Source organism: Drosophila navojoa, chromosome 4 (assembly GCF_054131105.1).
Source record: "Drosophila navojoa isolate 15081-1374.11 chromosome 4, UAZ_NAV_1.0, whole genome shotgun sequence".
In the NCBI taxonomy this organism is placed as follows: Eukaryota; Metazoa; Arthropoda; class Insecta; order Diptera; family Drosophilidae; genus Drosophila; species Drosophila navojoa.
The window spans coordinates 1,791,023-1,803,917 of record NC_142892.1 but is presented as its reverse complement, the minus strand read 5'-3'; the positions used below and the strand labels follow the sequence as shown (position 1 = coordinate 1,803,917).

At 42.8% G+C, this 12,895-nt stretch overlaps 1 protein-coding gene across 1 annotated transcript in view; it reads right to left on the bottom strand.

Moving 5' to 3' along the window:
• fng (Fringe glycosyltransferase) overlaps positions 1-12,895 on the bottom strand; it is a 30,979-nt gene that overhangs the window by 13,510 nt on the left and 4,574 nt on the right. Inside the window, exons 2-3 of the mRNA XM_030385602.2 lie at positions 10,227-10,664; positions 623-671 (exon numbers count right to left, since the gene is read on the bottom strand). Coding sequence (XP_030241462.2) covers positions 623-671; positions 10,227-10,664 — 487 coding nt within the window. The remainder of the gene's footprint in view (positions 1-622; positions 672-10,226; positions 10,665-12,895) is intronic.

Genomic DNA, 12,895 nt, shown 5'->3' with positions numbered 1-12,895 from the left:
TTTTTTTTTTTTTAAATTGAAATTTGAACTTGGTTTTTTTTTTTTTAATTAAAACTCTGAAAACTTTATGCAGCTGCACGCAAAAATCGAAGCACGAAAAGGCTGCAATTCAATTAAAATGCGGGTGAGCAGGTAAGCACACACACTCGACACACACACACACACACACACACACACACACACACACACACTCAGCACACACTCGACACACACACACACACACACATATGCTGGAACAGCCTAAACTTTAATCGGTTTTCGTTCGGGGCAGACAGTGGCCAAGATTAGGCGTTCGATGGGGCGTGGCCGCGTCGCTGATGTGAAATCCAAATTGAGGCCAAGAACGGGGTCGGACAAAGGTACCCAAAAAAAATGAAAAAGAAGAAGAAGAAAGGGTAAGAGGTCGACAGGTAACTCCGCGCTGATAAATATGCATTAAGGCGAAAACAATTCCAATTTTTTTGCTTTTTCTGTTCTTGAAATTGAAAATCGACGCGAAATGGTAATCGAAATTTATTCGTTTTGGCGAATAATGCAAAAACAAAAAAACAAAAAATAATAATAAAAAATAATGTTGTATCTTTTCATTTCCTTTCCATAAATATATTTTCGAAATACTCACTTGTCTTCTCCTGATAGTAATGATCGTCGGTGTCTGTGAAGAACCAGGTCTGTAAAGAACGTTGAGATATATATTAGAATACAGTTTGAATGTGGGAAATGATGTCATCAAATATTGTAAATGAAAGCTCAATTTGAGCTTCATTGAGATTGATTAAATATGTGGGAATTTTCGGGAGATCAAGATAAAGATACCCTAGCAGAGAATATATAGTAGAGAAGAGATCTGCTGCTACAATATCTCATATATCTGTCATATGTTATCTCTATCAGCTGTAAGGAGAAGACAGATCTATATACTCTCTTCAATCTGACCTCTAGATTTTGAGATCTTATTATCAATAAACCGCAATCTATATTAAATCTTATTTTTACACAAATCAAGTATACATCTATATCTACCCCATAATTTTGAGTCGCATTCCTTACAATGGGCTGTCGATTTTATGACCAACAGCAAACTAACCGCTGTAGCATTATTAATAGCATATGATTTGCATATATTGTAAGTTAATCACAATTCAAGTCATGGGAACATGGACCTACTTTTTCCAACCTTACATTTAGTCATATATATACATATTATTTTGGTGTCAAGACTAATCTACATATAATTATGCGAGCGTCGGCTGTAAGCCAGCCCCGCATTCCACTTACAAGAAATGAAGAAGCGACAATCAGATAAGAAAATTTCCCACACGCTCGCTGAAATCGGAGCAAAAGCAATTGGAAGAGAGAAACTGAACATCTACAAGAAACTGGACAAAGAAATAAGTCAAGCAAAAAGAACAAAAACAACAAGTTTAAGAAATATAGTTCTAGTTGGGTTTGAGTTTGGGTTTGGGTTTGGGTTTTCCTTCTAGCAAGGGATAAGTTAAGGTTGTTCTGGTAATTGTTCTAGTTGCTTCTTGTTGGTTTTATTCTCTTTATGCATCGCTGCTCCGCTAGGGGCTTCTATTTGGAGGGTTATTTACTTCACACGAGTCCAGTAAGAAACTTTAAATTGTGCTCCCTAAGTACAGTTCGATGCAGACAGTGGGAATGCTCACCCGCTCTGTCTTGCCGTCCCTCTCTAAGCACTCTCTGCCTAACTGTCATATCCAAAGACCTAATTGCCCAAATGACAGACGAAAAAAAGTTCCTTGCGGCTATTTGAAAGTCTGCCTGCGCTTCTCTTGCTGCTTTCTGCCTTCTGCTGTCTGCTGTCTCTGCTATCTGCTGCCTTGGCTTCTTTCCCTGCCTCTGCTGCTACTGCTGCCTTGGCTTTTTTCCCTATGCTGTCGCTCAGCTTCGCTATGCACCTCTCTCTCTTTCTCTGCGCGCCTCGTCTTGTCGTCGTCTACAACTCAATTGGTTTTGCCTTTAATAACTATTTCTTCGCCTGTGTCAAATCAGGCGAAAATCGTTTTAAACCATTGACAACAACACGAAGCATACAACAGCAACATGCTGTTGTTGCTGTTGTTGTTGCTGTTGCTGTTGGTGCCACGACAGCAACATGCGGCAACAACAATACGCCCGCTGCACAAGCATTTTGGCCAAACTCGACTGTGTTTAAGAGTTAGAAAGTCAACGTTGCCAACGTTCAAGTTGTTGTCGTAGCAGTTGTTGTTGTTGTTGCCGCAGTCTAGTCGAGTCGAGTTCTTTATAACACAGCAGCAACAGCAACAGCAACGGCAACGGCAACTGCTGAAAACTTTTCGTCGTCGTCGTCTGCTGAATTTTCATGGATTTTCACGAGATTTTATTTGACTGCGCGCTCACTCTCTCTCTCTCTCTCTCTCTTTCTCGCTCTCTCTCTCGCTCTTTCTCTCAGTCTCGCACTCTTTTGGCACTTTTCATTTTTCGGCTGCTGCTGCGGGGCAAAAAATGTTAACACCATGTTGCAGCTAGATATTGCTGTTGCAGTTGTTGTTGCTGCTGCCGCCGCTGCTGCTGCCGCCGCTGCTGCTGCTGCTGTTGCTGCTGCTGCAGTTGCACTCGCACTTGACTCGCATTTAATTTATGTGACTGTTCAAACTGTTGACAAACAACATTACAACATGTTGCAAATTTATGTGGCAAGTTGAGCGCTCTGATGCAACTGCCACATAAATTTAAGCATAGACTTCAGCCAGACTCGGGATGATTCTTTTTATAGTTTTCTGCCTTTTTTTCTCTGTGAGTGTACGTCAGTCTATTGGCCCAGTTAATTGCCGCTGCTTCTAGCTGGGCCTAACTGCGTGGGCGTGGCGTGCGGCCAAGGCGTTGCCACACCCACTCGTAAACTTAAATCGAAATGGGCAGCATAGAAATTTTAGGTAATTAGCCAGACACTGGAGTTTCATAATTGTCAAAGGGGTATAAGTGGAGCAGATGATGGACTAAGAGTTATCCTGTATTGTAAATATACTAGATAGTACATAGTTTATATATGGCATAAGCACTCAGTAAATAACTTTTGCTAGTCTTCTATACATATGCCACATATTACAGGGTATACAAGTAAACAAGCTCATGCTGCATGCCTGCATACCCACCTCATATACAGCTAAAGCTATGCACAGCATTAGGGGGTATAGACGTGTTTGAATATCTCAAGTGCATATCAGTGGCATTGCATAGAGAGACACGCAGAGCGGGAGGCAGCGCGATAGAGCGGGAGGGCGATAGAGTGAGAGAGAGGGAGAGGTGGAGAATCTGGAGAGTCCATAAATTTGCCAACATATTTCGCTTGGGTCAGCATTAAATGCAAAACAAATTTATCATGAAAGCTGCAGCTGGAGTCGAGATGTTGTTGTTGTTGTTGTTGTTGCATGTTCGTTTGGTGGATTTGAATTCTGATTCGGATTTGGGTGTTTTTTTGCACGTTGCACGTAGCAAGTTTGCGGCCAGGCTGCGGCGCGGCATGCATTCAATTGGAACGAAGCGATTGCCACAACAATTCGTTATGTTTTCGGCGCCCAAAGAGGAGAGCACTGGCTAACACAAACACACACACACACACACACAGGCACAGCTGGCCAAGAGCAGTCAAACAGTTAACTGACTGTCGCCGGCATAGACCAACGACAGCAACAAGCAGCAGCTGCCGCAACAACAACAACAACAATGGCTCCAGCTCCAACTCCAGCGCCAGCTCCAGCGCCAGCTCCAGCTGCAGCTGCAGGCAAAAGGCGGCGGCTAGGCCAAAATAACCAACATTTTGGGCCGTTGCATTGCAGCATTTTGGCTTTATATACATATATATATATGCATTTTCTTTGCTATTTGTGTAGCTCCATTGTTGCGGCACTCCACACCCTGCTGCAGCTGCCCAACCTCTCCTCGGCGCTCCTGGCTGCAGTTCCACTTGAACAGCACGTGGGGTGCGGTCCGTCCAGAGTTCCATTTTACCTCGAGCCGTTGCCAAGTGGCTTGAATTCGCCTCTATCTTTGTCTTTGGCTTTGTCTGCATTTTGGCCAAATAATATGATTATTAACCATGATTTTGTGGGGGGCGTGTGCCGCGCGATAGCCAACTGGACATGTTTTCCCAATAAAAAACAAAAAAAAAAAAACGAATTTTGACCAAGCTGGCGTCGCAGACAAAGTGAAAGTTCACTAAATCGAATTGAAGGATTTGTGAATTGAAAGCTAATCAAAACGAAATTAGGGAGCTTTGGAACTAAGTATGCTAATATAAGATTTAATAGAAATAAAAATTCGACGAGGCTCATTTGAAGATATATTCGCAATTGATAAACTTTACTGAAATTGGAAAATTTATTACAATATATAGCTAGACAAATCCCTACAAATAGGAGGGAAATAAGGGCTTACACTGCAAATTATTCGATATTTATTGAAGTCAGTTATCGATAAATGGAAAATCTTTCCTTTATAGAAATTGAAGATCAAGTCTGTAACACAAGGGCATAGATGAGCATGGCTAGCTTTCTATATATTTAACTTGATTCTTAATCAGATTATAGAAGTCTTTTTATAGTCTCCATTAGTTTTCTCTTCTCTCATATCTGCAAAATCACAATAAAACTACTTTCTATAATGTGGGAACTATGAAACCAATTCCAAACAAATAAACAAGCTTGAAGAAACTAAAGATCTGAACTTTGATAAAGAGATAAGGAAACCGACAAAAAAAAACCCACAGAAAAAATTAATTTCTTAATTCAGCCGAAAAAAAAATACAAAACTAAATTGATGTAATACTCGGTTTTTTTTCCTTTTTTGATTGAAAATTTGGAGTTGATCGACGCAACCGCAGAGCAAACAAATTGAGGGCGTGGCCCAATTTGCGTAATCTCTGCTCGGCTTTATAGATGTTGGCCAGCTGAGCAAAACCACAAAAGGTTCACATTTTAATTATAGGTCTGTCTGCCCCGCGACCCTCACACCTGCCAGCAGCTGTTGCCACCGCCTCCCCCCTCATTGAGGCAGCAACAGCAACAACAACAACAGCAGCAGAATGTGTTGCGGGGCGTGTTGAAAGTTATTTTCTTCTCGTCTTCTTGTTGGTTAATGAGGCGTTCGGCCAAAAAGAGTCCAGAAAATGAATCAATTAGCTGAATGTGTATTTGATTGGTGGCTCGTTCGATGCCTAATGGCAGACAGAGTTGAGGCTATGTAGTGTGTATCTTAAAGATACAAAGATACTTTACTGCGGCAACAGATTTGGCATCAATTAGGCAGAGAAACAACTGTTGCAAAGCATGAACAATGTATTTGAATAAGTTAGTTTATTTGAAATTGATGGGAGATTAAGATAGAGATGATAGAGATAGATATAGATAGCGTGTATCTATAAGATACATTTGAGTATATATAGAAAGAGATAGCAACTAATGATACTTTGAGAGTGTACTAAATATGTATATCTTTAATGAATGTATGTATATGTAATATATGAATGTATCTATAAGATACCTAGTGTAAGGAATGTATCTTGAGATACATAAAGCACTTTAAGATACTATTCATATCAGACAGCATTGCAAATATCTGTGATACATAATATATCTATAGTCATATGCATATGATACACGCTGTATCTCCATCGTCATCGTTAATCTCTTCCTCTTCCTGTCGTCATTAAACTCAATTTTCCATATGGCGCACTAATTGCGTACGCTGCTTATTTGCAGGCACTGTTCAAGCAATTGGAATATATTAAAACGAGCACATTAAAAAGGAAGTCGCATGCGGGCGACGGTTGGGGGCGTGGCATAATTTGCAAATAAGAAAGAGAGAAAACGAGAAGCATAAAATTGTGTCGTTTGTGTCGCATAAACAGCACAAAGGAAAATATTTCAATTTATTGCGAATTGAATTAAATTGAAGCGCATTGAAAAGGCCGCCAAAATAAAAATCTCCAATCAAAAGCGACAGCACGGGCTGCAGTAGGGGGAGAGATAGAGAGGGTGTGTGTGTGTGTGTGTGTGTGCGTTGGCGGCACACTTTGGACGTGCTGTCAATTGAGCTTTAATTGCCATGCGGCTCATTGCGCATACGCCGCGTGAGCCGCAAGCAAAAGAGCCAAGCTCTCTCTCTCTCTCTATATATATATATAAACATATCTCTTTAGTTTGCTGAGCATAAAAGGCGTAAGAGCGAGATAGATAGAGAGAGCGAGACATATGACAAGTGTCATTTGCTCTGCGCATATTTATGAGCCGCTGACAGCTCAAAGCTTAAGCACAACTGGACTTCACTTCAACTAGAACTTGGGCTGATGTCGGCCGAATAAGAAGAAGCTGCAACTGCAGCAGAAGTCACGGTTGCCGTTGCTGTTGCTGTTGTAGCTGCAGGCCTGTCAACATGACGCAAACTGACCAAGCAGCGAGCGGGAGCGAGAGCGAGAGGGCTGGGTCGGCGCAACTGACCAAGTCTAAGCAGCTGGCTAAGCCAAGTTAATGAGAAATGGGACCAGGCTCTAAAGGCAGCCAAACGCGGCGAACGTGACGCATGGCAGCTACAAAGCGCAAATAGGCCGAGACAGAGTGGAAGAAAAGCGTGCAAGAACTTTGCTAACGGGCATACCCGACTAAGGAGATACCCCGCAAAACAAAAAGAGATAAAATGTGTATAGAAGTGGAGAAAAATCTGTTGAAAATGAAGCGGACTGCAACTGTCAAGCTGTCAAACTATAGTAATTTAACTCTTAGATATTACATTTGGTAGTTGTGAGAGTACTTTTAACCAGATGACTCTCAAACTGTGCTGGAAAAGAAAGGAATGCGTAGAACGAGAAAAAAGGGTCATTTAAATAAGCAGAAATTAAAAGATATTTCACAGCTTAATGAATCACAAAACCAATATACCCCATATATACTACTTGTATGAACAGAGTATACGAGGCGAGGGTTGGGGGCATGTGAGCAACAGCAGCAGCAGCCGCCGCCGCTGCCGTCGCCGTAGTCGGTTGTCCAGTTAAAAATTTAACGACAGTTGCTTGTTGTGGCTAATAAAATAAAATGTGAGCCGCCACACACACACTCACACACACGCATACAGCTAAATAAAGACTTGCTACAGCAGCAAGCAAATGTTTTTTTCCGGGAAGACATTTGAGCAAATGTTGTTGCTGTTGTTGTTGCTGCTGCTGCTGCTGCCACTGACAAACGCTCCTCAATAAGAGCCACACAGAGCATCATTAAAGCAAAACTAAATAGCCGAGAAGACAAAGAAAGAGGAGCCCAGCTAGGCAGGTCGGCTAGAGCGAAAACCCACCCACTCGCAAAAGCTGGCTGTCAAACTGTGTCTGCGATTTATCTGCATAAAGTCAGCGACATTTGACATGCGTTTGTTGTGTTGCATGCAGCGCGGACGAAAAGCAAATCAGATGCTAACTAAGCGAACTGCCAGACAGGCTGACAAACCTGCCAGACAACTGCCAGCCGAGAGTATTAGACATGCAGACAGACAGAGACGGAGAGTGAGCGAGAGAAAGAGAGCGATATATGAACACGGTAGCCTTTGCGAATTTTCGTGGCTTTGCATATTTGGTGAAAATCGTTCAATCAAAGTCGAATCGCTGCAGCACGGCAGCAACTGTCAGTAATTTATGCTCATTTGTTTGTTGCATGAATAATTTGAATGCCACTTGAGAGCAGTTTCTCGCGCAGCAGCTGCCAGCATGGAAATTGTATTTGACCATAAACACGATTTCGATTTATATATAAACATTGCATATGTGATTTGTATGGCGGGTCGAACAAAAGTGAGCCAAATAGATCGCAGAGTTTGAGCTGCATGCGAGCTAATAGAGCGCCATGACTATAAAGTTTCCAGAGTGGAGTAAGTGAAACTGTTGAGGGGAACCTTTGAATGGTCTTTAAACTACAGATATAAAAACTAATCTTAACTTAACTTGAAGGTATAAGGGGGAGGAAGTGCAGAATGAGAATGAAACACTCCTCTATAACGTTATTTAAGTATTAAATCACTCTAATATTTATCTCATTGTATGTTGTATCTATGAAATATTAGCTCTTAAGACTCGCCTCAGCAAGTCTTCTAACCAATCTGTTAATGAAAAGTCGTATAGTACCTAGTACCAAGCCTACGAAGTAATCCGCTCCCAGGGTTACTTTCTCTCTCTCTCTCTCTCTCTCTAACAACATACCCTGTAATTGTGTAATACATTGTACTAGCACACACTCAGCATACCCGCTGCAGTTGACCAATGCAGGCTAGTTGAGAGCTGAAGACTTGTTGCTGTTGCCATTGGCCTTTTATGGCAGGAGAGCGGAGTGGAGTGGAGTGGACTGGACAACGGCAGAGAGAGGCACATTAAACAGGCGTTTATAGTGTGCAACAGAGGCAGCAACATGGGGCAGCAACACAAATAGTTTCAAATGCAGCACAAACCAATCAAATTGTACGCATTTTCCCGATGTTGCTGTTGTTGTTGTTGCCTGCTGTTGCTGCCTGCTCCATATTGCTGTTGGTCGCATCAAAATAATTGGCTGCCTGCAGCAGCAGCAGCCGCTGCCACTGCCACTTGAAGCAAATCAAACTTGCCAGCCAATTGTTGCATGTCAGTTAGAGTGTTGTTGTTATTGCTGTTGTCGTTTGTTGTTGTTGCTGGCAACAGTTGCTGCTGCTGCTGCTTGCTGCTGCTGTTGCTGCTGACCTGTTCAGTGCAGCTCTCCTTTAATAGTGTGAAAACTACAACTCGATATGGCAGCTGCAATTGTCTAGGCACTTAAAAGGAGCCCCTTTCCCCTTCTCCATCCCAGCTCTCTGTCTCTCCCCCTCTCTCATGCTCTTCGTCTGCAATCAAAATAAAGCGCATTGCACGCTGCAAGCCATTGCAGCCAAAAGCCTGAAACGTGCCTGTCGGGCATTTCAACAATTTTGAATAGTTAAAAGACACACACACACACACTCACACGCACTCAGTCACATGTGTGTTGCTTATTTATTTTTGTGGTTTTTTTTTTCATTTTATTTTTTGTATTTTGCTTGCCTGCAGTTCCCTGTAAACAATAACAAAACACATTTGTGACGCGTGATTTTGCATAAGTTGGCGAGACGCAATGACAAATAAAACATAGAAAATACAAGCTGACATTTGCATAGATACACGTATATTTATATAGGTCTGTATATCTATACATAGTATATGTGTATATCTCATATACCTCAATCAATCCCAATTTAGTAGCTCTAGCTTGACTAGTCTCCGAGTTCCTTGAGGCTGGCTATAAGCAAAGTTATAGAGACTTACTAAAAATAGATTTTCAACCAGATTTTCTATTGGCTTAACAGATTTCCTTACTTAAACTTTAGTTCCTGTCTACACTTTTAAACCAACTCTCTAGGCTATCTGTACAGGGCAACTCAAGACCTATTTGAATTAGCTCAAAGGGAAGCCTTATAGCAAAACCTTTAGCTATAGCATTGAAACAGCTTTACTGTGCATGCATTGCTCCCAGCTGGCCTCGACTGTCTGCTGCCTACCCCTTTGCATACACTCCTCACACTATAGAGTATCTCTGAGTTAGGTAGCTCTAAGAAAACCTACTTAAATCACTTTAGCTATTGAATTTAAGCAGCTTTACTATATATACAATACACCCAACAGCTTTTAAGTACCTTTCACAGAAAATGTTAATCGATTCTCGCCTACCCTTTCACACACACTCCAAACACTAGAGGGTATTAGAGCTCATTATAATCATGAGCATTATTTAGTTAAGCTCGTATATTCGCAAGTTTTTGTCAGCTTTTTTTTTGTTCGCATATTTTGGCTTATGAAGACATTTTTATGGCCAATTAAGCGGCGGCCACAAAATCATAAATCGCCAAACGAATTCAATTCAAACAGCTTAAAAACTCATTATGCAAATAAGCCAAGCCCCAGCTAAAAATCGCGGCTATAAAAAGCCAGAAGGGGGCGAGAAAGAGAGAGATGTCTGTCTCTCTAATTAGCTGGCTTTTATTTGCATTCAGCTTTTCAGCTTTTTGGCAGATCTCAATCGAGACGTAACCTTTAGCCTGAACCTTTTGCTTGCCGTGCAGCTGGGCAATTGTCGCCTGGCCTGGCAAATTGCTTGAACTAATCGACCTGGACTTTATCTAATTGCTAATTGCTGGGTATCTGTGCTGTGGCCTGAACTCACCTGATCGCGCGCCAATTGGAACCAGGTCTTGATGATCAGCGCCAGTCGCGTATCGTGATAGTTCTTCGTTGTCTTCACGCTGATGAAAATGTCATCCAGTTCCGTGGTGGGCGGCTGGGGCGTGGCAGTTACAGCACGTTGCGACAGATCGTGCAACAGCTCGCCATTGCGACTGCGCCGCGCCAGCTCCGTGAGCAGCGTTGCTGTGGGTCGTTCGCTGACCTCGATGTCGCTGAAGTTGAAGCTGTGGATGTCCTTGCGTATGATCAGTGAGGGTGTGATGGGCGTGGCCAACGAAGAGGCCGAGTGTGTGGGTGGCAGCGAACGGGGCAGCGCGTGTTGTTGTTGCTGTTGTTGATGTTGTGGCAGCAGCAGCTGTTGCTGTGTGGTCGTTGTGGCAGGTTCATTGCCATCCAGCTGCGACTGCGACTGCGGCAGCTGTGGGGTGAGAAAGAGAGGGGGAGAGAAAGACAGATAAGTTTTAGTGTGGGTTCAATGTAAAAGAAGAAGAACAAATATGTATATTATATGTGTGTGTGTGTGTGTGTGTGTGCTGCTATTGCCGAGAGGCATTTTCACCTGGCAAACAAAAGGCGAACTTCAATCGCAAACAACAATGGCAAACAAATGAGGGGCAGCAGACAGTGAGACAGAGAGACAGAGGGACATAACAAACAACAACAACAACAATCACAGCGCCATAAATGCTGAGTAAGAGCAAACAACAACAGCAGCAGTCGCAGCAGTCGCAGCAGCAGCAGCAGCCAAACAAAGATCAGCTGCAAGATTGAAGCTTGAGCTTCATTTGGCTGACCCCTCGCCCCTTCCCCCCTCCCCGCTTGCACCTGCCGCGCGCCTCTTGTAGCCGAGAGCTCTAGCTCTTGGTTTGATTAATTTCGACTGATAACAGGTTCATTTGCTTTTGTTGTGCGGCAATTCTTCAATTGCTTTTAAAAGCAGAGTTCGCTTCAACTCTCTTCCCCTTTTGCTCTCCCTCCCTCTCTCTCTCTGTGTCCTTTCAACTGTTTTATCTAGACTGTGAGCGCTTGAAAATTGGAAAATCTGGAATCTGATTCGAGTTTTGATTGAAGTGAGCTGATAAAAGGGCATTTCAAGCATTGACCGAGTGGGGCCTAAGAGCGCAGGCCGAGAGGGGAAAGTTGACGAATGAACAGAGAAAAGTGGGAGAGGGAGAAGGCTGTTGTCACTTGCCAAGTGTTAATTTGGTCAAACTATTCCGCTATGCAAATCAACAGGGCGCAGCGGGCACTTCCGTTACACAGCTGTGTATACCCTGTAAATTGCCAAAGAGAAGTTGCTAAGAATGCATGAAGCAAATGGTCGAGACGCTCAGAACCGTGAGAACAAAAAAAGATATTTCGACTATCTTATTATCGATAACTTGAATCGAAATCATCGACTCTCTCTATATCGTTAGTTCACCAACCTTCCATTAATTGCTCGCCCTCTACAGTAGCTGGTCGTCTATCAGTTTGTGTTTATATATGCTCTTACAGTTATAGCTCTGTTAATGCTCATTTGCTTGGCTTTTGTGAAACTGAAAATGGAAACATTTCTACTTTGAGCCCCCATCCCGAGCAACGCCTAGGTTCCCCCCCTCCGCTCAGCCGCTTCTTTTTTATTACAGGGTAAACGGGTCTTCAGCAACTGCTGCTACCGCCTCTGCTGCTGCTGCTGCTGCTGCTGCTGCTTCACACGATATTGTCTGCTTGATAGGGCTAAAGACTTGGCTCATACATTTTTATTGCGGCACGATCGAAAAACGGTGTTCAATATAATGGGCCAACGATCGAAAAGCAAGAATGAGAAAGAGTGAGCGAGAGAGCGAGGGGAGGCGAGCTGTAGATGGGGAAGAAAACTCTCAGATAGAGAAGCAACGCGGCTGTTCAGCTACCGCCTAATGAGCCGCACTCGTCAAAAGAAGCTGCTGACAGGTGGCAACTGCAAATGGCCAGACGAAGCTGATTAAAAGGAGAGCTCAAAATATTAATTAATTTATCGGAGGGCCAAGTCGTGACCCAAGCAGTGAAAGCGAATGGCAAGCGAAGCGAGACACAACTAAATTTTCAATCTGGTTAAGTGCAAATCCGGCTAAAAGGCAATTGAGTCAACAACAGCCAGTTAACCAAGGCAGGGTAGCCTTGCATAGATTAGAATGTGAACCAGTTGCAGTTGCAAGAGCAGCTACAACAACAACAACAGCTGCAGCTACAGCTCAGCTGGCGAATTACTCGAACGTGAGCAGCGACAAATGCAATTGCAGAGAGAGAAACTTGAAGACACGTGTGTCCACAGCTAAGCATATAGACAAACCAACAGTCGAGCACGCCTGCGCACACACGAAATAGCAAAGGAAAAAACTACATAAAAAACACAAGACAACAAGATACAAGATACAATATAAAAGAAACACACGCGTTTACAATGCTGCATAGCAACGACTAGCAGTTACGCTGTAAATGAGAGGCCAACAGACTCGTAACGAATAAAAATCAAAGTAGAATGACTGAAGAAAACATCAAAAGTATCTACAGCAATGCAAAGCTTAACAAACAACAAGATACAAGATGAAGAGTATCTACAGGTATCTAGGATAAGCTTAAGGTGCAATAGCAAAAGTATCTGCAGATATCTAAGGTAAAGAACTG